The 24,403-nt window shown below is 41.4% G+C and overlaps 2 protein-coding genes across 4 annotated transcripts; one reads left to right on the forward strand and one right to left on the reverse strand.

The window, feature by feature from the left end:
- Positions 1 to 59: 59 nt before the first annotated feature.
- antkmt (adenine nucleotide translocase lysine methyltransferase) lies at positions 60 to 6,880 on the reverse strand. Of its 3 annotated transcripts, XR_009932693.1 has the most exons (6): positions 6,580 to 6,880; positions 4,148 to 4,252; positions 3,856 to 3,996; positions 2,247 to 2,297; positions 643 to 1,731; positions 60 to 607 (listed from the first exon to the last, which is right to left on the reverse strand). XR_009932693.1 is itself a non-coding variant. In XM_062484446.1 (5 exons), exons 1-5 carry the CDS (start codon positions 6,739 to 6,741, stop codon positions 1,519 to 1,521), a joined length of 672 nt encoding a protein of 223 aa, XP_062340430.1. In that variant the 5' UTR covers positions 6,742 to 6,880; the 3' UTR covers positions 60 to 1,518. The 3 variants fall into 3 exon arrangements, 2 of the variants coding, with proteins under 2 accessions (XP_062340430.1, XP_062340436.1); XM_062484446.1 differs by having other exon boundaries at positions 60 to 1,731; XM_062484452.1 differs by lacking the exon at positions 6,580 to 6,880 and adding an exon at positions 6,440 to 6,571 and having other exon boundaries at positions 60 to 1,731.
- Positions 6,881 to 11,886: 5,006 nt separating this feature from the next.
- On the forward strand, positions 11,887 to 23,585 carry slc6a16a (solute carrier family 6 member 16a). Its single transcript, XM_062484462.1, has 12 exons — positions 11,887 to 12,160; positions 16,965 to 17,193; positions 17,357 to 17,514; positions 17,902 to 18,028; positions 18,256 to 18,431; positions 18,536 to 18,646; positions 19,471 to 19,712; positions 20,249 to 20,429; positions 20,801 to 21,002; positions 21,281 to 21,440; positions 21,536 to 21,698; positions 22,011 to 23,585. Exons 1-12 carry the CDS (start codon positions 12,158 to 12,160, stop codon positions 22,341 to 22,343), a joined length of 2,085 nt encoding a protein of 694 aa, XP_062340446.1. The 5' UTR covers positions 11,887 to 12,157; the 3' UTR covers positions 22,344 to 23,585.
- Positions 23,586 to 24,403: the final 818 nt, after the last annotated feature.

Raw genomic sequence — 24,403 nt, forward strand, 5'->3', positions numbered from 1 at the left:
CTATTTGAAAAAAAAACTAGTAATAATAAAAAAAATGTAAAATGAAAACAGTTGGAGGGATAATTTTATTTATTCACTTTGGTGTACTCTTGAAAAATGTAATGCAACAGCAGGACTGAGCAGAAACACGTTGACTTTGACCAGCTGCACTCTGCCTTTTCCAGTCTGGGAAATTACATTACTTATTGTTACAACAGATCCTCCATAACTGTCAGTTCTCTGACTCAACACACAATCAACAATCAATACTCCTGCATCATAACCAGCAAATAAGCACACCAACACACATCAATGAGTCCTGACTTCCCCCTCAGGAGAGGATGGGGGCAGCCCAGGCCGCTGTCAGCTCCTTGTATTCTACTGGCACGTCTCAATATTCCCCTCCATCTGTCTTGAGTGGCAAGGCAGTTACCTAGGGCACTACAGTCTGGGGAAACGCCCGAGAACAATGCAAAATGCTTGTTGAGGAAATGTTTGAAATGTCAAAGTTTGACTGTTCAGCCAGGGGCCACTTGCAGTGAGCATCACCTTGGGTGACACTGCAGATCCCTAGCTTTGGGGGTTGGGTAAATCTAAGACAGACCCCTAGCTTAGGGGTTAGGTTAACCTAAGACAGACCCCTAGCTTTGGGGTTGGGTTAACCTAAGACAGCCTCCTAGTTTTGGGGTTTGGGCAAGTAACCTCCTGGATTCTGGCATGGTCAATCAATTTAAGATTCCCAAAACCTGTCTTGGCAAGCTCCTTCCTGTCCCAGTCTTGTAAAGCATGCCCTTAGTTGAGGGTGATGGCCACATCACCACAAAATGGGTTCAGCGGAGATGCATTTCAGCTTGGCAAAAGTGTCAGAGTTCAGTCTGTCAGTGCAACATAGGGGTAGTAATACAGATGTAAAGAACAACCAGAGTCGAAAACAGATACATATTTGGGTTTGGGGTACAGATACATAGTATTTGTGTTAATAAAACAGTTGAGACACCAGGAATATCGTATGGCCTACACTGAATACACAGTCACCTTTTTAGCTTTTCAGCTTGAAGCAAAAATAAAACAAATATTTGTACATACAACACTTTATATTCAAAGTTATAACATCTCTTTAGAAATATTACCACATTTATTACAAATATTTGTCTAATTTGCAGAACTACACATTCCCCTGAGTATGTCTACAGTAGAGTATTGGTGTTTGTCAGAATATCATTGCATGCTTCTTTTAAGTTGATACAAACCACTTGCATTTAAATGTTTCCATATGAATTACTATTCTTGATATTACTCTGGGACAGTATTGAAGATGTAAATCAAAGCGGTTCTTGAGTCAAATACAATAATGGAATCACGCATACTAGTTACAAGAACAAGCGATTAAACTTACAATACATGTAGTAATACATGTAGTACGCCAGGTTATCAGTCCCTACCCTGATAAGTTGTAAGGATCAAAACTTCTTAAATAAATACATAAAAAACTTAACAAAACTTAACTTGCAAGACTGCTGGGTTCTCACTTGTTCAGATTTAGTCAAGTTGTTGGTTTTGAATCTCTGATTTAGGAGATGTAACTGCTTCTGCTGCTGGAAGTCTCTGAGCCTGCATGCTATAAGCCCAGACTTGATCGACACCACACCCCTCAGTCCTGCAGGGGGTCCACTCAGGGAAGGGGTACCGACCGGACAGCACTACAGCATCATCTTGTAGCTCAGTCAGCAACTTCTTCTGCAACAAAGACAGCTACCACAAACACACTGGTCCCATTAGGTGGTGCATAAAGAAGGTTACCATGTCAGTGTAGTTCAGCCTCTCAGAGGAGAATACTGATGTTAAAGATGTAAAGATAATTTTATTAATGTAGTGCTTTTATTAATGTAGTGCTTTTATTAATGTAGTGCTTTATATTCCATCTTGATATTACAGGTACATTATAGGTGTCTGTAAATACATTACATATAGTTAACTCGTTACATTAAGTCATAAGCAATTTTCCAGTACAACACCTTCAGACAAAATCTGGCCTGTTAATGTTAGTTTTAGCTCTTAATACTTCAGCAGTTTTCCCAGATGTCATGCATTAGGCGCCATCCATGAATAGAATGTTGAATTGTCGCCATTTGCCACTGCCATCTGTAACAGTACAGTTAGTGCAAATAAACACTGAATTCTGATACAGGTCGGGTTGAATCATGAAATTTGACCACAAGGCCATTTGATGCATCTTGACCTGAAACATATTGATGCTGATAACTTACCACGCTGGGGGCCAAAAAAACTGTGATATTCTTACAGTCTGTCAGGCTAACCTGTAATAAGAAACAGATTTAAATTATCCCATTATCTCAGAAAAACATACTTCTTTATTTCAAAATAAAGACATAAATCATTTGTTATCACAGGAAAAATGATTCAGTAAAATGTATGAATGTTGGCCTCTATGGGCTTCTGTACAAAAAGACAACTACCTGAAAGGTTTAATGTTGAGCCATTACATTATCTACAGTACAAAACACACGTTGATTTTACACCAATACTGCACACTGAGAATGCCTCCTCTCCTCTCCTAACCCATACCCCACACCACTAGAACGCCTCCTCTCCTAACCCCACACCACTAGAATGCCTCCTCTCCTAACCCCACACCACTAGAACGCCTCCTCTCCTAACCCATGCCCCACACCACTAGAATGCCTCCTCTCCTAACCCAACACCACTAGAACGCCTCCTCTCCTAACCCCACACCACTAGAACGCCTCCTCTCCTAACCCATACCCCACACCACTAGAACGCCTCCTCTCCTAACCCCACACCACTAGAACGCCTCCTCTCCTAACCCATACCCCACACCACTAGAACGCCTCCTCTCCTAACCCCACACCACTAGAGAGCCTCCTCTCCTAACCCCACACCACTAGAACGCCTCCTCTCCTAACTCCACACCACTAGAACGCCTCCTCTCCTAACCCCACACCACTAGAACGCCTCCTCTCCTAACCCATACCCCACACCACTAGAACGCCTCCTCTCCTAACCCATACCCCACACCACTAGAATGCCTCCTCTCCTAACCCCACACCACTAGAACGCCTCCTCTCCTAACCCATACCCCACACCACTAGAACGCCTCCTCTCCTAACCCATACCCCACACCACTAGAATGCCTCCTCTCCTAACCCCACACCACTAGAACGCCTTCTCTCCTAACCCATGCCCCACACCACTAGAACGCCTCCTCTCCTAACCCCACACCACTAGAACGCCTCCTCTCCTAACCCCACACCACTAGAACGCCTCCTCTCCTAACCCATACCCCACACCACTAGAACGCCTCCTCTCCTAACCCATACCACTAGAACGCCTCCTCTCCTAACCCCACACCACTAGAACGCCTCCTCTCCTAACCCCACACCACTAGAACGCTTCATCTCCTAACCCCACACCACTAGAACGCCTCCTCTCCTAACCCATACCCCACACCACTAGAACGCCTCCTCTCCTAACCCATACCCCACACCACTAGAATGCCTCCTCTCCTAACCCCACACCACTAGAACACCTCCTCTCCTAACCCATACCCCACACCACTAGAACGCCTCCTCTCCTAACCCATACCCCACACCACTAGAATGCCTCCTCTCCTAACCCCACACCACTAGAATGCCTCCTCTCCTAACCCCACACCACTAGAACGCCTCCTCTCCTAACCCCACACCACTAGAACGCCTCCTCTCCAAACCCCACACCACTAGTTCTCTCAATGAGACCCCTCAGCTGCAGCAGCTCCAGATACAATCTGTTTTATCCTCTATGAGAAAAATATCTAACACCAAACTGAACACTAAAACTAAGTGTAGGTTATGTCACCTTCCACAGGTCTTCTCGTCTGAAAGACACCTTCTCATATTGTCCTGCTCTCCATGCATGGAAGCGAGCCAGAGAAATAAGCCAAGGGTTCAGTTCGTACCCCACAGCAGGACTGAAGCCCTGACGGTTGGCTTCTAGCACCTGAACAGATCAAAAAGAAGTTTGAGGCAACAAGTCTGAATGCTAGCTTTCCTAGTAAAGTGTTGTGTCTTCTTGGACTTGTCTGTGGTGTGTGATTTGTGCAAACACACGTGCAGGAACCAATAAAGCACACATGAATGCACACACTCACAATCCTTCCATCGCCTGAGCCCAAGTCTACAAGGGTTCCATGTCGACCTTTCAACAACGTCATAACATTGTTTACTTGGATTCTGCTGGCAGGTTGGTATGGCACCTGAAAGGAATCATCTCACATGAATACAGTGTCTTCTTTTAAAGGTTTTGTTTCTAAAAGTACTAACTATTTTAAATTACTGATGAAGGATGCAACATAACCATGGACATTCCACGTTCAACTCTAACAAAGTTACATCAAGTAGACAGTTATTATGATGGTCGGGCTTATTAAAGGCTGAATGGGCCAAATACGACTGTTAACTAGCAGACCCTGGCTACATTTAGCGGGTCATCACAGTTTACAGTTAAATTTAAGACGGTCAGCTCGTACGTGCTCTATAGAGTGCTTCTACGGTCTATTTGGAGGTCATTTCCCCCAAAATGTGTCTAAACCAGGGCAAAATGGTATAGTGTACTGCCGGTGTTACGTCCCAACTGGTTCCCAATTTAACTGGTTCCCCATCTGTGCGTGCACCTATCAGTCTGCCTCTATCACCAGATTCGTTACAAATTCACAAACATATTACTGGTGATTTTCAAGTCGGATCTCATATTTGCTGCGGCAAATATGAACCAGCTCACAAAATTCAGCGAAATCCTTACGTATTTGTTAACTACGTTGGCCTTCAGGTAACATTTTGATTTGGCTTCTTCTGAATCAACTGGTTCCCATAGACACTAACCGAATGTGGGCTACTATACACGTATTTGGGGTTGTTTCGAGGCAATAGTCGTATTTTCCACGACATCACAGCTCCTTCTGACACCACATATTAACCCTCGTGCTGCCTTCGGGTCACATGACCCAAAGGTTCATAACGAACCATCGTTGTGTTTACCCAATTTTACCCAATACAAAAACAAATTAAAATAATTTTCTTTTAACCTTCGCAATGTGGGGGGTCTGAGACAGCCCAACGGTTAAAAGAAAATGCTTCACTTTGTTTTTGTATGCGGTAAAGTTGTCGCAATACGACGGTGGGTCACAATGACTGATGGGTCAGAACGACCCGAAGATAACACAAGGGTTAAAAAGTCATACTAAGAACGTCGCTGCTAACCCAGACAATACGATCAAAATACGCGCAACACAACATGGAAACATTCGTTTCCTATGCGATTTCGTGTAGCCTATGGCTGAGTGTTTCTTCGCTATAGAAATCAATTCATTTCATAATTGTATATTCTGAACAAATGTAGTGAGCACTACATTACAGCCATTCACGCCATAATAAATGGAACTCCGAATACGTGATGAGTATAGCCTACATTCGGGTAGTGTCTACGGTAACTAGTTGATTCAGAAAAACCAAAACAACATGTTGCCTGAAGGCCAACGTAGTTAACAAATTGATGACTGAATTCCTGATAACACTCATGTGCATCAGTAGCTCGCGGTGTAATGCAACGGATTATACCAACGCATGTATTTTTGCTCGTGGGATCGAATCCCACTCGAATCTTTTATTTTTTTAGCTTCCATTTATTATGGCGTGAATGTCTGTAATGTAGTGCTCATTACATTTGTTCAGAATATGCAATTATGAAATGAATTGATTTCAAAAGATATAGCGAAGAAACACTCAGTCATAGGCTACACGAAATCGCATAGGAATTGAATGTTTCCATGTTGTGTTACGCGTATTTTGATCGTATTGTCTGGCTTAGCAGCGACGTTCTTAGTATGAATTTTTAATATGTGGTGTCAGAAGGAGCTGTGATGTCGTGGAAAATACGGCTATTGCCTCGAAAACAACCCCAAATACGTGCATAGTAGCTTACATTCGGGTAGTGTCTATGGGAACCAGTTGATTCAGAAGAAGCCAAATCAAAGTGTTACCTGAAGGCCAACTTAGTTAACAAATACGTAACGATTTGGCCAAAATGTATGAGCTTGTATAGTTCGCTGTGTAAATCCATGGCCTATAGTGCGCATGTTTTTGCTCTAGTGCGATCGAATCCCACTTCATGCGAGCCTGCAAATGTTTTATTTTGTCTCCATTTATTTTGTCGCGAATGGTAGCCTAATGTAGTGCGCACGTAGCCTATAGGCCTACTTTCATATTTGCCGCAGCAAATATGAGATCCGACTTGAAAATCGCCAGTAATATGTTTGTGAATTTGTGACGAATCTGGTGAGAGAGGCAGACTGAGAGGTGCACGCACAGCTGGGGAACCAGTTAAATTGGGAACCAGTTGGGACGTAACACCGGCAAAAGTGACGCTAGGATCCTGTACTACTTACATTGTAAACCATCAGTGTTAATGCACTCATATGAGTTCTACAACACGCCTGAGTTTCTATTCCATTTTCTTTCACACTGCCATGAGGATCGGCACAAAATATGCACAGTCGGGTTATAAAACAGTAACACAATACTTGACCTGTAATCTCAGGGGAACTTTTCGAAAGCCTGGCATAAGAACTCCTGCCCACATGGCATACACTGCTAGTCCCGTGCCAGCTGTTATTTGGAAAATACCCCAGGCTCCCAGACGCCTGTCCTTGAATTCTGCAAGGACCTCCTCTGGGGTGTCTTGATCCATGATTAAGGACCAGGTAATTGAAATACACCGATGTTAAGCACTAATATATAGTGAAGGTGACTTCGCCACTCGTTTATAACATTGATGCATTACTGTCATAAAACAACATATTTGAGTCCGAACGCAAAATAATACGTACCTGAAACAATGTAGCCACTAAGGTTCCGCTACGAGATTTAAATATCATGGGACGCGGAACTGTTCATACATTTACATTTATGCATTTAGCAGACGCTTTTATCCAAAGCGACTTCCAAGAGAGAGTTTTACAAAAGTGCATAGGTCAAAGATCATAACAACAAGATAGCCCCAAACATTGCAGGTAGCCAAACATGATGCATACATTGTGAAAACCAAATACGTCCCAAAGGGAAGAACAATTAGAGCATGTAGTTAGACAAGTTACAATTTAACAGCAAGAACCTCAAAAGTGCAAGAGTGTACCTGTGGGAAAAAGCAAGCAACAATAATATATTTCACGGCGAGTACAATAATTTTAAGACAGTTACAACAAACCAACAAAAGCAACAAGTCTCTCAATAAGAGACATTGTGATCCTGGAGGAAACTAACATCAGGTCCAGCCAATCATTCCTAAGTGGCGTTGTACTCCCGGAACAAGTGCGTATTGAGCCTTTTCATACCCATAATATAGGTTACTAAGTAAGCAAAATAATTAAGGCCTGGGCTGAAGATAATAATTGTATATTATATTAATTTATTGTTCTATATTTTAAGTTTTTCAGGCAATTAATACATTGAATTATTGCAACTAAAAAGCCAAATTATAATCTTTATATAAACACCATCACTAATTATTCAGGGGATCCATCTGAAGTATATTCTGGAAAACTGTAAATGCTCATAACCAAGAAACTTCTTTACCTACATAAATTCAATGTAGTTGAATAGGAGAACCTGTGTGTTTTATCTACTGTGACACATCTTCTAGAACAGGGATTCACAACAGGTGAACCAATGAAAACTAAAGTATGAAAAATGAATACATATCAAAATATTTATACATACTGTTGGTAAATGATTATAACAATTCTTACACATTTTAAAATGACATTTTGCCTTTAATTTATCATGACCGAAACGCCAATAGTTACGCTTGGCACGGTGACGAAACACCAAGGTTACTGTAGTCTAGCGAAATGAACTGCAAAGTCAATTATGATACCAAGTGAGGCTATGCATGTTTTAGGTGCCGGGATAAGTAGTATACATAGGACCAGAGCCATTTCTCTCTGGCTCTGCATAGGACATTAGCTAGCAAGCTTAACTATTTACACATTTTAGTTTGTTAACCATAAGCCATGAATATTATAGAGATCCCACAAGTTGGCCCACATCTTCAGCTATGAATACGCATATTATTTTGTTCATTAGTTACCCAAAAACTATTTTTGTGAAGTCAGTTTTAGATAAAGTTTTGATTTTAATAACCCCCTTACTGAACCACAACAATCCTTCCATAGTTCTTTGAGCATCTGAAAATGCATCATTATACATGCAATTTATATTTTATATTTTATTTATGAACAAAGGCAGGACAGAAGTTGTTAGTTTGTCTTTTTAGACAAACTAACAGTTTCTGATGAAGCCTGTAATAATATCTGGTTAGATTAAGGGATTCAATGGATATTTGAGTGGTCTCACCAGTAGACTCAGGGAGTACTTGACTTTCTGAAAGATGTCCACAAACTCTTCCTCAGAGGGAGAGTAGGCCTTTAGGGTTGAACCTTTATGGCATGTTGCAGACATGTGTGTTTATGGCATGTTGCAGACATGTGTGTTTATGGCATGTTGCAGACATGTGTGTTTATGGCATGTTGCAGACATGTGTGTTTATGGCATGTTGCAGACATGTGTGTTTATGGCATGTTGCAGACATGTGTGTTTATGGCATGTTGCAGACATGTGTGTTTATGTTCACGTCTGGCACTGTTAACTGTTGAGCAAAGAAATTGAAAGTTTTTGACAACACAATTCCATGACATGCATATACACACATCAAAACACACTGTGATTGTGAATACATTTGAACATACACTGTTGAACATATAACAAAATATTATATTGTAGGAGTTTACAGGAGTTCAGGCCTACTGGAGTATTCAGTAGGCCTGGCTCCTGTTGCATCAAGGTCATAGGTCATCTACCAGATGTTACTTAGTTCCGTATGTATGCCATGAGGACAGTAGAAACCAGATGAATTATGATTCTGTCATGTTTCCCCATATAAGGCTAGAAGATAGTATTACTCTCTGTTGATACTTGATTACCTCATGCTGTCCCCTAAAAGGAAAGTATTCTATGGAAACTATTTTTGTACTTGTTTACTTTATTGTACATAAGTATAGTCATTCATTCAACACAGACATCTGTGTGTGTGTGAGGGAAGAGGGGGTGAGACCGTTACAATTCAACTTCTTGTAGCCTACAGAGAAGCACTGATTATAGGAATCATGTTTTAAAATGTAACAGATTGTTTATGACTAGGGGAGATCAAAGGTGTATGAAAATAGTGACATAGCAATTTTTTAATTCTTCTGTGTCACACTACTTTTAGGACCGTCTCATTTGAAGGATTCTACAATGATTGTTATTCAGTTAGGTTAAGGTGAACTCACAGGATGTTCCACCAATTAAACATCTAAACCTGTTCCGGGTCCACATACAAATGACCACATCTGAGTCATGTGTCCTTATATATATATTTTATTTTTTATCCACCTTAACTCCTCCCTCAATTCATTCAATACACAGTCTCAATGTCAAAATGTTCGTCTTGATCCCGATTGCGTTGCTTGTATCTCCGCAAGCATTCCTGATTACGGTTTGGACAGCAGTCAGAAACGTCACACGACAAGGCATTTAGTAGGAAATGAGCCCTAACCATAACTCCAGCTCTCTCTCTCCCTCTCTCTCTCTCTCTCTCTCTCTATACAAATACCTGCAAGCTGTGAGTCAGCGTGAACGACCAGGTAGTCATTTAGCATAGCTAGCTACAGCTGACAAAATACAGCCCAGGGTGGTAATGCAAGAAAAATAGCTGGCAACATCAGCTGTGTCGCCATGTTTGTACTAACCCTAACCCTTCCTCAAGGCAGGATACAGTTAGAGACCCACTCCATTTGCCAGTCTTCAAGCAGCCTTCTCTATGCACAGTCCCATTGTGTACTGTTTATGGCAGTCAGTCCAACCTTCTGAAGATATGTACGAAAAAGAAAAACTAGTCTCACATTCTTCTTGTAGGAAATCTTTCTGGCTTTCACTCTCTTGCTCTTTCTCCCAAAATGTCATTTTGTCATAATGTGTGTCTTTTTCATACTTTGTTTTCTCTGTGTCCTCCCCCAACACAAAGTCACCATTGCTCTTCCAGTTGTATCTGTCTCAAAACGTATCTTTCTCAATGTCATTATCTATACCACAAGCTCCATTATGTAGTTCTAGTAACTAACTATGTTAAGAGGCAGATCTAATCTAAATATGATGTCATCTCAGAAATGTAAGGCAGTATCTTAATGTAGTAAATGCATAAAAGTAAATCTTCATTACCCCTCTCATTCCATATTTAAAGTCCCTGTACTTTCATTGTGACCTTAAACTCCATTAAGATAGATGAGACTAAACGGGGGAAAGACACACAGAAGGACGCAATCATGTAACCATGTGTCACAGATCAAAGTGTCCTTAACTCCTAGCTGCAGACTGGCTAGTGTGTGAGATAAAAGTAAAAATGGCTGTTTTACAAAATGTTAAAGTTTAATTTCCTACAGGGAGCTTTTTGGGATACATATCATAAACCTTAAACAATAGTAAACCAGTAATCTTAATTCAGGCTTATTCCCTTGATGCCCCTCTATCACCCCTGGTGGTATCTTTACATTGTGGTTTTTATATATATTTATATATACTGTCTCTTTTGCACAACCCATTTGTGGCAAACTCATTTAAGTTCATGGGCTACATACAGCCCAGTTAGATTTCAAGTGGGCCGGACCAGTAAACCCATTGCATAATAACCTATAAATAATAAAATGACACCTCCAAACTTTTGCCTTTATTTTAGTGTGAAGAAGTACAAATACATTGTGAATAATAATAAATGAACCATCCATTTACAAAACAGATGTTGAACAGCCCTGATATGTCTTGAGATTAATGCAATTTCAACAATATTACAATTAGTTTTTCCACATCCAGTCTACTACCATTACTAGTGGATCTACAAAGGCTCAAACATTTAGTCATATCTATTTTGGAACTGTACAACAATGTAGTATTTCACTTATGTATTTAACTTTATGACTTGAATAACTCGTTGAATCAACTTTTCACACGTTACAAGTCATCCAGTTGGCCAGTTTGGACTGCGATACGGTTCTGACCTGTGGGCCCCATGTCTGTGTAAACTGTGCCTCCAAATTAGTGGTTGGTTGATTCATAGAATACAGTGTGTGTTGTCATAAAATAGTCCAATATTTACTATAGCCCAAGGGAATCCCCATGTGTAGATTATGTAGGCCTTAACGGTGTGTTTTTGCAATGTAGAACTTCTGAATTGTCATCCAACATCTGTCCGAGAATATTGCAATAATACTCAACGCATACACAAAATATGGAGTATAACATATGCTGTCTAAACTTTATTTGTCATTCAAGTCGCACATTCTGTCCTCTAGGAAAGTAATAACAAAGGGCAGTGATTGAGAACCCATACAGTAATAAAGTTAAATACTAACAACTGATGATTGTTATCTTGATTTCCCAAAAATAGATTGTATACATATATAACTTACAAACGTATGGTTTTGTTTGCATAAATGTACACTCTTGTACATTTTAAAATGATTTAGCCTTGAAAGTTGTTAGCTATAGCCTACGTAACTGCTGTTACGGTATGCTCCTACATGTCTTTGGCTAAGTTCCAAAAAAATACTTGATTCGATGTTGAACAGTCAATGTTAGTTATTTGTAAGAGTTTGTTGACACGTCAGATACAAAGACAAAAATAGCGTGCCATGCTAAATTTAGGATTGGCTGTTGTAGTAAATATAACTGCTTTCTATATCCCATTGGGTAGACTACGCACTGGTCGTTGAGGCAATGGGGCAGGGCAAGGACCATGAAGTAACAGTACTCTGCAACCAATGGTAGCACTGTGTGCCCTTACCATACCTTGATATGATCATGTTCTAAACACAAACGTGGCGCTTGTCAAGTTCTTCCAAAGGATTTCCGAAGGCCTCCGTTCGAATTGGCATAAAACTATTCATCAAACTACAAACGCCTATAACTCCTCAGTAAAACGTTCGTAAAGACGTATCCCTACAGGGTAAACGAGTGAGGAGAAAGTGAAGACAAACCCCCTCCAGTGCTGCAGGTCGAGTTAGAGGGCACTCAACATGGTATGTTCTCAAATAAGTTAGTTAAACTTGTCACATAAAGCTTAAATGTGCAGTGTAAAAGGCCGGCGTTTGCAGGGCGTAAGTGAAACAAGCTTTTTAGTTTCATAGTTTTGTTTTGTTTGGCATTGCGTGAGTTACCCAAGCTCCAACCTTCTTTTGTTTGCTTGAGGGTTTACTGCATTGGCATCGGGTCTATGTAGCACGCGAGAGTACCCCACTTTTCAAATATTTCTCTAATATTTCTGACATTTAATGCATATATCCTACTATCCTATAATTTCCTGATCCATCATTTTGAATAAGCTCCTGTGTTCTTTCATGATATTTTTCGTTTGACCTTTGTTTACTTCATAATCAAAATTCTGCAAAGTTTTTTATTTAAAGGGGTTTATTTATTATAGGCTACTGCTTGTGTACTAACGTGTAGGTTAGCTATTGTCAAGGAGCATTGAATGTTTTTATTACATCGGAGGGAACATCATTCTAATGCTAAACCCACAAGTTTACCAATGACTGGAAATTAACCTTCAGAGATATACTAAAATGGTATTTGTGTAGACAACCAATACAGTGATATTTTACAAATAACTCTACTCCATGACATTATTTATTACCTGAAGATGTGGATATTTTGCATTCACCGTTATTTCTGTATTGTCTCAGAGCAGACTAATCTACTGTGATTGTACAGTGTGCACACTACTTGTGATGGCAATCAGTAAATTATAAGAATTCACCTGTCTAAACTCAAGGTGACTTGAAGTATGTGAAGCCAACCTTCATTTGATCTTTGATTAACCACATGCATGAGATCGTATGGTTATCAACATGCTTGAGCTAGTATGGTTATCTACATGCTTGAGTTAGTATGGTTATCTAATTTACTTTTACATTTATTTGTTTGTCATTCTGAACATGTTGACACATGAGAACAAAATTTGTACTCAGAACCTATCTGTGATTGAGCTTCAGTAGTGTGGTTGTCTACTGAGTCAGTATAGTTATCTACATGCTTGAGCTAGTATGGTGGTTTTCTACATGCTTGAGCCTGTAAGGTTAGCTATAATTGAGCTAGTCTGGTTATCTACGTAATTGAGCTAGTATTGTTATCTACAGGATTTAGCTAGCATGGTTACCTACATGGTGGAGTGTGTATGGTTACTTACATGCTTGAGCTAGTATGGTTATCTATATGCTTGAGCTACTAAGGTTAACTATGCGGTTGCACTTGTAAAGTGGTCGACACAATTGGGCTAGTTTGGATATGATTGAGCTAGTATGGTTGTGATTGAGCTAGTATGGTTGTGATTGAGCTAGTATGGTTATGGTTAAGCTAGTATGGTTGTGATTGAGCTAGTATGGTTATGGTTGAGCTAGTATGGTTGTGATTGAGCTAGTATGTTTATGATTGAGCTAGTATGGTTGTCTGCATGAATAAGCTAGTATGGTTGGTTGCCTACATGGATACCAGACAAAAAACATGGTGCAGTTTAAGCATTTAGTTTAAATGCTGTAATGCCATGCCCATGCTATTGAAATAAGTATATTGATTTCATATGTGTTTCATTTATGTGTACTGAGGTATAAGGTTTTGACTTCAATGGCTTCAATGGTAATCCTAAAATGTGTATTAAATCCAGCAAGTGGCAGTGGAGGGGCGACGGCGACCATGTAGAGACAGAAATGACATGCCGTCGTGTAAATAAGATAAACAACATAAGGCCATGTAGTTTGTTTAATAAATGAGCAAGCTGTATACCTGTTTTATAGGAAAGGTAACCTTAAATGACTTATTTAAAAATAAAAAAAATTACTTGCCCTTCCAGGGGGGGTGGGGGGTGCCGTTATGGGGGCGGGGCGTGCCGTTATGGGGGCGGGGCGCCCCCCTAATATAATGGTAGGGGAAACACTGAAGTAATATCAAACCAAAGTAACATAATATATTTACGTTTTACTTGAATCATCACTCATTGTCAAATGATTAAAAAAATTACATCAAGCCACAAACTGCAAACATGCTCATGTTAAAATATAATACGGATGTCAAATGAACATATTTCCAGTAGTATTATAGTATACACAACCCATTTGTACTGTTTAAGTCGATTTTTCTTAACAAAGCATACTCTATTCTGCTGCGCAAGATTGGAAGAGTTGAAAGTTAAGCATGGGCCTGACCATATCTCTGTTTTGCGAGCTTCAATGCATCACTGAGCATTTGCCATAGAAATTAACGGGATGCCATCTTTAAACAGCTTGCATTTAATTTCAAAGGCTCACCATCTATCTCCATTGTTTCTAATTTGATCCAGCTAGCTAGCTAGCATTTTTTGTTAGAATATGTAGCATTTCATCTACCCTGTAAGTGAATAATTATGAGAAAATGACTTCATCAGAAAGCCTTTGTTGAAAATATGAAGAGGAGAACTGAGAGTGGACAGTTTTTAGTTACACTTTTTACTGTATTTTTTGATTGTGCTACCACCCTCAACAGACAGTGTTATTGACCAAGAGCCCAAACCCTTACTGGACATGAAACCACTGTGGAGGGTTGAGTCTTTGAGAAAGAAGCGGATTGGTGGGCTAAATATAGAGGAGAGTAAAATAGATGCGTAGAGTTAGGTACAGAGAGTAAGAAAGGCAGTAAAACGTATGTTAGTAGGGTATCTGTACTTTAAAAAGTTATGGTTATAGTTTTGTCTCACAAAATTTGCCATTTTGTGAGAAATAATTTGAGATATAATGGATTGTTTCACCTAATATGAGATTGTTAGTTAGACAGAAAAAGTAAGCATTCCTTTCCCCCCCCCACCCCCTCCTATGACTCCTTCCTCCCCCCCACCCCCTCCTATGACTCCTTCCTCCCCCCCACCCCCTCCTATGACTCCTTCCTCCCCCCCACCCCCTCCTATGACTCCTTCCTCCCCCCCACCCCCTCCTATGACTCCTTCCTCCCCCCCACCCCCTCCTATGACTCCTTCCTCCCCCCCACCCCCTCCTATGACTCCTTCCTCCCCCCCACCCCCTCCTATGACTCCTTCCTCCCCCCCACCCCCTCCTATGACTCGTTACTCCCCCCCACCCCCTCCTATGACTCGTTACTCCCCCCCACCCCCTCCTATGACTCGTTACTCCCCCCCACCCCCTCCTATGACTCCTTCCTCCCCCCCACCCCCTCCTATGACTCCTTCCTCCCCCCCACCCCCTCCTATGACTCCTTCCTCCCCCCCACCCCCTCCTATGACTCGTTACTCCCCCCCACCCCCTCCTATGACTCCTTCCTCCCCCCCACCCCCTCCTATGAGACTTTCCTCCCCCCCACCCCCTCCTATGACTCCTTCCTCCCCCCCACCCCCTCCTATGACTCGTTACTCCCCCCCACCCCCTCCTATGACTCGTTCCTCCCCCCCACCCCCTCCTATGACACTTTCCTCCCACCCACCCCCTCCTATGACACTTTCCTCCCACCCACCCCCTCCGATACACACAAACATTTGTTTATAACCGTCAGAATACACTTGCCCCACTTCTCTGTCAAGAAGTAAAAGACACCCCCCCTGATGGACCTGTGTGTCAACGTGTGTGTGTGTGTGTGTGTAAAACCTGTGTGTGTGTGTGTGTATGTGGGGAAAACCTGTGTGTCAACGTGTGTGTGTGTTTAAAAAACACCTGTTACATTACATTTACATTTACATGTATTCATTTAGCAGACGCTTTTATCCAAAGCGACTTCCAAGAGAGAGCTTTACAAAGTGCATAGGTCACTGATCATAACAAGATAGCCACAAAACATTGCGAGTAGCCAAAACATGAAGCACATATGGTGAACAACCAAAATAAGTGCCAAAGGGAAGAACCACAAGAGCATGTATTTAAACAAGTTACAATTAAACAACATGAATCGCTATAAGTGCAAGTGTACCTGTAGAAAAGCAAGCAACAGTAAAAAATATTTCAACAATTTAAATCAGTTACCACTAACCAACAAGAGCAGCAAGGGTAGATTGTAGACCAGGCGGGCCGCCGCGTTCTGAATCCTCTGGAGAGGGCGGGTTGCGCATGCTGGGAGACCGGCGAGCAGCGAGTTGCAGTAGTCTAACTTGGAGAGGACAAGTGCTTGGACTAGCAGCTGGATGGAGTGCTCAGACAGGTATCTCCTGATATTCCGGATGTTGTAGAGGGTGAATCTACACGACCGGGAGACCGCAGCAATGTGGGCTGTGAGGTCACACAGGTGCAGAAGATTGGACAGATTCTCCTGTGTGTGGTATAATGATTACATGAGACAGTACTTAATTTCAGTATGTCTTATCACATGGCTCTTAAGTGTCCATTTCGATTCCCGGCCGTGTCAAATGACGTTGTGTCCTTGGGCAAGGCACTTCACCCTACTTGCTTCGGGGGGAATGTCCCTGTACTTACTGTAAGTCGCTCTGGATAAGGGCGTCTGCTAAATGACTAAATGTAAATGTAAGTAGCAAATGCACTGCAAGTAGTTACATATGTTGTGGTATGGTAACAGCTTGCAGCATTGCTTAGAATGTTCTTTACATTCCTTGCTTCCTTACAAAATAATCAAACCAGACCATGCCAGTGTTATTGGACATACTGTACAGCCAAACGGAGGAAAGCACCATCTAGTTATTAATAAGGATTGAGCTGGCTCTTCAAAACTAGAAGCAGGACAGCTGGACCTAATACCTGAGCTAAAATGATACTGCAAATTAAAGTGTATATTTATGTTCATCGCAGACAAAACAGTGTATGATAACATCTATATTTCACCTTCTATTCACATGACAAGACTGAGAAGACGGCACTTCCCTGTGATGATGGCAGCTCCCAGTTAGGGTTGAGCCAGTCCCAGGTTCAGCTTGTTGACCTGGCAGGGCAGGTGGCCCCCACGTCTGCAGTAGAAGCAGACCGCCCGGCATGGGACAGCAAGCTCCAGTACGTGCTGGCTCAGGTGGGGTTCAGTGTGGGGCTGGGGAATGTGTGGAGGTTCCCCTACCTCTGCCATCAGAATGGAGGAGGTGAGTATAGCTAAACAGTATTCTCTAAAACTATCTTACAGTTCTCAGTAACACCTAATAATAACTATTGTTTATTATACTGAACTAGCTTTGAATTAAACATTTTAAATAATAAATAAACAATGATTATGATACTGTTTTTACCTCTCTCTCTCCCCCTCAGGGGCGTTCATGTTGCTGTACATCATGATGCTGCTGTTGGTGGGGGTTCCCCTCTTCTTCATGGAGTTGGCGGCAGGCCAGTGTATACGTCAGGGAAGCATTGGGGTGTGGAAGCACATCTCTCCTAACCTGGCTGGGATTGGCTACTCCAGTTGTGTGGTACAGTGACCTTGAGAATCACACTGACAATATTATAGAACAAGGTTTTCAGCTGGATGGGCCTGTTGTTGCCAGACTGTTTACACAAGGTTTTGGGTGAGATCATTTTTAGTCATTTAACAACCTGCAAACGGTCTAGTTGATAACATTTCTGATATTGAATAGCATATTCATGTTGAATAGTCAGTACAATAACGGTAGATTCTGTGCCAGGTTTTGTTGATTGAGATGCATATGTGGAATGTTATTTATTATGAGATACCATTGGACTCACCCCAACCCTAACCCTAACCCTGGCATATACATTCTCCTCCTCAGGGAGCTGCTGTACCAATACTGAAGGTGCTCAGTAAATACTCAGTTAACCCTTTTCTTCCTGTTCCATAGGTCTGCTTCTTTGTGGCTCTCTACTATAATGTGATCATCGCATGGAGCCTGTTTTATTTGGGCAACTCCTTCCAGAATCCCCTACCTTGGCAGCAGTGTCCAATCGACATGGCCACAAACACGACAGGTACACATTGCCCCTCATTCAAATAATAAAGAGACATAAAAGCGTTTTAGATTTTTACTTGATACGTAAATTACATAACATGGTCTACGTTTGGGAAAACAACTTATCTTCACTATCCTATGTCAACATCGACTGTGACCATGGAATTAAATGATTGTTTTAGACTCACAATCAACAGGGCTATCTCCTTTTCTCTCTCATTCTCTAAAACGATCTCTCTGCTGTAGTGAAGGAATGTGCAGGTACCTCCCCGACCTCCTACTTCTGGTTCCGGAAGGCTCTGGATATCACTGACTCTATAGAAGCATCGGGCACCATAAACCCTATCATGACAGGCTGTCTACTAGCTGCTTGGACTATTGTCTGCTTGGCCATGATCAAAGGAATCAAGTCTTCTGCCAAGGTAACTGAGCACACATTTCTCATCCACATTTCAATGGGATTATTCAGGAAACAGCATCTTAAACATGAAACCTCTGAAATCAACCAGGTGTCCTGCTCTTCCAGGTGATGTATTTCTCCTCAGTCTTCCCCTATGTGGTGCTTTTTATCTTCCTCATAAGAGGCTTGATGCTGGATGGCGCAATGGATGGAGTCACTTTCATGTTCTACCCTAAAGTAAGTACACTAGTAAGTACACTAGTATGCAATACTTTCAATACTCTGTCCAGACTTGCTGGACCACCACTCTGCATAAATGTGTTACTTCTCACAATTCACAATATAAGCAGTGCAGCCTCGTGCAAGGGATGATGTAATACTAGGGGCACTACAGTTATTTGGATAGGAAATCTCATCTTCGCTCATAATTTATGAATGGGAACAATGAAGTACTGTAATAGTGGTTCACAGTGGCATGCTAAACCTCATTCTATGAAAAATCAGCTAGAAACAATTATAGACTTACAACTGAGTTATATAAAGTCATACCTTTTAAGTAAAGGTGTTGACCCTTGATACTGACTGGTTAGCACTACTGCTGTCTTGTGGATATTTTGATTTGGCAAATGCAATCCTGGGGTCCTGGAATGAGGTGACAACAAGACTACACATTCTCAGGGAGCACAGCTACTCTAACCTACCATGACGACTGAAACCATGTAGCAATACAATCAAGGAGACTCAGCAGTCATTGATACCAAGTGGTGGGAGTATTTTTTAGAATAATATAAAAGGCCTGAATGTATTACAACACAAAGCTATTGCATTTAATCCAATATAAATATATGTTATTCTATATTTTTATTAAGAGAGGGCGTGTTTAATTTGATAATAAGACCACCTATTATCAACCTTTTAAAGGGGCACTGATGACAACACTTCATCCTTTATCCTTTATCTGAATGCTTACTAGTACTCATCTATATATGATTTGTATATGTAACCCCACCCCCTGTATGAAGTTCAATAAAACCACATAAACTCTTTTTGTTTGTCTCTAGTTGGAGATTTGGGGGGAGGTCCAGGTGTGGAGGCAAGCTGCTACTCAGGTGTTCTTTGCCCTGGGATTGGGTTACGGTTCAGTCATTGCTTACTCCTCCTACAACCCCATCCACAACAACTGCCACAGGGATGCTCTCATGGTCTCCTGCATCAACTTCATGACCTCTGTGCTCGCCTCACTGGTTGTGTTTGTTGTTCTGGGCTTTCGTGCCAAGAACATTGCCCTGGAATGCGTGGCCAAGTAAGAAGCACTTATGTGTGAGGGTTAAGGCTAGGGCTAGGTTAGTAAGAAGCACTTGTGTGTGAGGTTTAGGGTTTGTAAGAAGAACTTGAAAAGAAAGGCAAAAAAAACTAAAAAGGGGCTTAACTTATCTGTTTTGAATAAGCTATAGTTCCATCGAATTACCTTAAGTAAAAATGTACAATCATTAACTAAAACATTACCAAATGACATGTGAGGCACATTATACACATGGTAATGTTATGGTAATTAACAATAACAAAGTTCAAATCCTGCCTAAAACAGGTACATACATTAAGTGTAACTCCAACAGAATCCTTTAGATTGCCCACAGGCACTAGGGATCCATTCCATGAGGATAGTACCAGAACTCTAAAATCTCATGTTACTAGTCTTGTTACAGACTCCAGAGATTGTACATCATCTACCTTAATGCACTATTCTATCAGTTAGGTAGTTGTTAAACAAGATTGTTTGGATCGACCCAGTGGAAGACAGAATGTTGCATAAATGCAATTGTTATTCTAATTCTCCAGAAACCTTGGCATCCTAACAGTCAAAGCTTCTTCTGAGGTGAATCCTCATTGGTGGCCCTGGTTCAATATGTCAGACCCCAGCTCCGTCAGCATACCTGAGTACAGGGAGTGGTACCATCACTATGGCTCCCAGGTGGCACCTAACATCACTGACTGTAACCTGGAAGAAGAAATGAATAAGGTACACAAGGCGATGCCACAAACTCTGGGGCTAATTAAGAATCAAGATCAGCACATGCGACAGTCACCTCACCTCCTACAGCTTGCTATTTTAGATATCAGACGCACATTTTATTCACTGACAAAGCTTCAGGAAAGTGTGATTGAATATATGTTCTCTTTTGTCTCAAGCTTTTGCAGAGAGTCTATTTGGGACAAGTCAGTGTCTCTTCAAATTAAAATATTGTTGATTCTTGCATAGGTTATTTAAAACAATTAGAAATTCAGAATTCAAACCTAGCTGAGAATGATTTTCCATATGTGAGTGTAGATGAGTTGAATTGGTTCCACACTGTCCTCAATGGGAGTACAGACTGTCTGCCTGTCGTCTAGGGAGTAGAAGGGACGGGGCTGGCGTTCATAGCCTTCACTGAGGCCATAGCCCTGTTCCCAGCCAGCCCACTGTGGTCCACGCTCTTCTTCCTCATGCTGCTCAACCTGGGCCTCAGCACCATGTTTGGGACCATGCAGGGAATCCTGACTCCCCTCATGGATAACTTCCTGCTGCTGGGCCGACACCGAACTCTGCTGACTGGTAAAGACCCGCTTCACAGAGCTTGTGGAAGCACAGGTTAAAGTACATGCTCACACATATTTTCTCATTGAGAGTAAAACAAATCTGTCTCGGGGCTGTACTGTATTGACTTTGATCTCTTTGCTTTATAGTTACTCAGACTTTATAGGACCTTTTGGTTCATACATATTCACTATGTTGTTACAAAGACATAAATATTGTTTTTTTTGTATGATTGTGCAGAGCTTTTTAGTTTCAGCATATTAGGTTTATAACTGTTTTTTGTGTTTGTGTTTTAGTGTGTAGCTGTGCTCTCGGTTTCCTGATTGGCCTATTGTTCACCCAGCATTCAGGCAACTACTTTGTGGCAATGTTTGATGATTATTCAGCCACGCTCCCCCTGATTATTGTGGTGATCTTTGAAACTATAAGTGTGGCCTGGGTTTATGGTGCAGATCGGTAAGGCGTACACAGACAAACATACATTCACTTAGCGTACACAGACAAACATACAGTAACATTTCTTATCCCCTTTCAAACACTCCACCCCACAGCTTTTTAGATGACATTGAGATTATGCTGAAATGGCGTCCCCCGGTGGTGTATAAGTACCTGTGGAAGTATGTGTGCTTGTTGGCCATGGTGACTCTGCTGTGTGCCAGTCTGCTCCGCATGGTCTGGAAGCGACCCACCTACACGGCATGGAACCATGAAACAGTAAGACAACAAGACATGTTCACTATCTGCAGATAGTAAGTAGTTAATTACACAATCACACTTTGGAGACTGGTTTCATCCCGAATGAAGTAAATGACGGTGCCCTTGAGTAAATCATAGTATCTGCCCCTGGGCGTTATGTAATCTTCACTGTCATGCTTGCTTTGCCCTAGCCATGATCAATTTCACATTTTATTTAGTCTTAAAAAATATCCCTGCAGGGCAACATATGCAGCAACCAACATTCATGCACATTATTGAAACCATTAGTTTATGTTCATAACTGTAATGTGTTAACTGTGTATTCCCCAGGCCTCTGAGAGCAGTCTAGAGTACCCTGGCTGGGCCATGGCTATGATAGCTCTGCTGATACTGTTTGCTTCCCTGCCTGTGCCGGTCGGGATCATCCACTCTGTGCTTCAAAACCGTGGAACCCAGGGCCTGGCTGGGGAGGAGAGCAGCCAGGAGCTGCCTCATGAGAGGTACACCAAGTGCAACTCCAGTGAGCTGTTGAACTCCCAGCTGTCCTCAGAGGAGGGGGCAGGTCGCCCTAGGGCCTCCTTCCTACCCCTGGGTCTGGACCACTACAGGCTGCTACCTCAACAGGAGGAGCTGGAGGAGGACCAACAGGATACAGGGGTGTGAGCCAAGGAGAAAACAACTGATGATGCTGTTCCACTGCATGGTACCGGCTCCATGGTACCAGCTCGACTTGACTGGACTCGCTCCATTGGTTTCCCCCTGCAGATAGACCCCCCTCAGCTGGTGGTCAGTCTCTCTCGCTGGATCTGTTAGTTGCTAACCACAGGAACCTCCACACCCCCTCAGTCGATAACAGCGTTTTGTGTGTTGACATTTAATAGAGTCGTCCAGTGAATAGAACAATTATGGTCACTATTATATGCCACTATAATAGCAGCTGTGCAAAAAAAAAACGGATTTATGCAGGATGTCCCGTGTCGCGATTCTCTCTGACCAATCAGTAGTCTGCTGTGTTTTCACGTCACCTTTGGGTATTGCTTCAGCTCGCTTGGGACCTTGACGGAAGTGTTCCAAGAAAAGTGCCAAACCTGAGGTACCAAGTATGCGCAGTGGAAAAACAAAAAAGATGGGGAGAGCCGGTACCATGCAGTGGAAAAGCACCATGAGAGTAGGACGAGATGCAAATAAATATATATATACAGTAAGTATAGTGTATGCACTGTGTTAATCATGTGTATAATTAATAACATATACTTCTATATATGTTTAGTTCCGCACAGTTGTCTGGTATAAAACGATATAGTTTCACAACTGTATTAATTATACACATGATTAACACAGTGCATACACTATTATATATCTGTTACATTTCAGACACTTACTGTCCAGATGGTTTGGACAGTAAGTGCAGCAGGTAATCAAGAACCAGAGGTGCACGGTTCTAACAAGGCTTTCAGTAGTTAATGTCGTGGGACACTCGACAATTAGTTTCTCCTCAAAACAGTGAAACTATAATATATAATAATATAACATTTAATTTACAATTAGATATATATCTAATAGTGTAGTTTTTAGTGGGAAATAGTCATTTTGATTATCATCAACATGTTAAAAAGTTTAAAAGAATTAGAAACTATTCGATATTGGCCCCTAAATATCATGAGGTAAACTGAAACTAACCCTAAATATCATCTAGCTCCAGCGGGTGCAGCTGTTTACTAACCTTTTTAGGCCTTATTTTTATGTCTTATTTTGTCCATTAAGATGAATATCTTGAACTTGTTCTGAGTACTTATATGTCATGTTATGCCAGGTTGCTTTGCATTGTCTTGTCCTAAGAATTTCAGTGCCCAGTCTGACCCTGTGTTGGTCTGTGCATCTGACAATAAAAGACTTGAACTTGAATATCTTAGTATGATCTTAACATACTTTATAGTGCAAATAAATCTACACATAACTGCAAATTGAGACTTGCCATGGTCTGTTCCAAAATGCTAACTAGGAAACATGTAGTATTGTAGGCATCACAGGCTTTTACCAGCTTGTTACATATTTTATGTCAATTTAAGTGTCTGTCTGTACAACAGGCAGTGGAGGCCAACAGTTTGCAGTTTTTCCAACAGAGGGTGCAATTGACCTGAACTTTTGGGAGTATTGGCAGGGCCAGTATCGAAAGGCAGAGTGCAAGTACTAGTAAAGCTAGTATAGCTTAGTCCTAGTAAAGCTAGTATAGCTGAATAGTAAAACTCTAGTTTAGGAACCCCTAGTACTCAAAACAACAGAACTGAAAGCTGTGAGTTACTGTAGAAGCCATGATCAGATATTGACAGCTCCAGACATTCAGGGTAATGTTTTTTGATGAACTTATGGGCAACACAATTATACCAATGCCATGCTTGGTAAAGTTGTCCGGAAATACACTTTTTTACATATTATTACTGATGTGCTATTGCATTAGTGTTGTACTGCTTTGTTTTTTGGCATCTTAAGGATGGGTTGGCATGTAACCACCTTTCCTTTTTTCACCCTCTACATCTAGATCATGTCTGTGATCATGTATGTGTTGTTTTCATGCATGACAACTTCACTTTGTGTACTTTTGGTAGATGTGTGTGTCTTTGTGTGTGGTGTATATTATTGTTGTCTATTTAACTGTTTAAAGCTGTTATTCTAAGCAATGTACAGTAGATATGTATTTCATAAGTATATGGAATGTATTCACT

This window comes from Osmerus eperlanus, chromosome 2 (genome assembly GCF_963692335.1).
Source record: "Osmerus eperlanus chromosome 2, fOsmEpe2.1, whole genome shotgun sequence".
NCBI lineage: Eukaryota > Metazoa > Chordata > Actinopteri > Osmeriformes > Osmeridae > Osmerus > Osmerus eperlanus.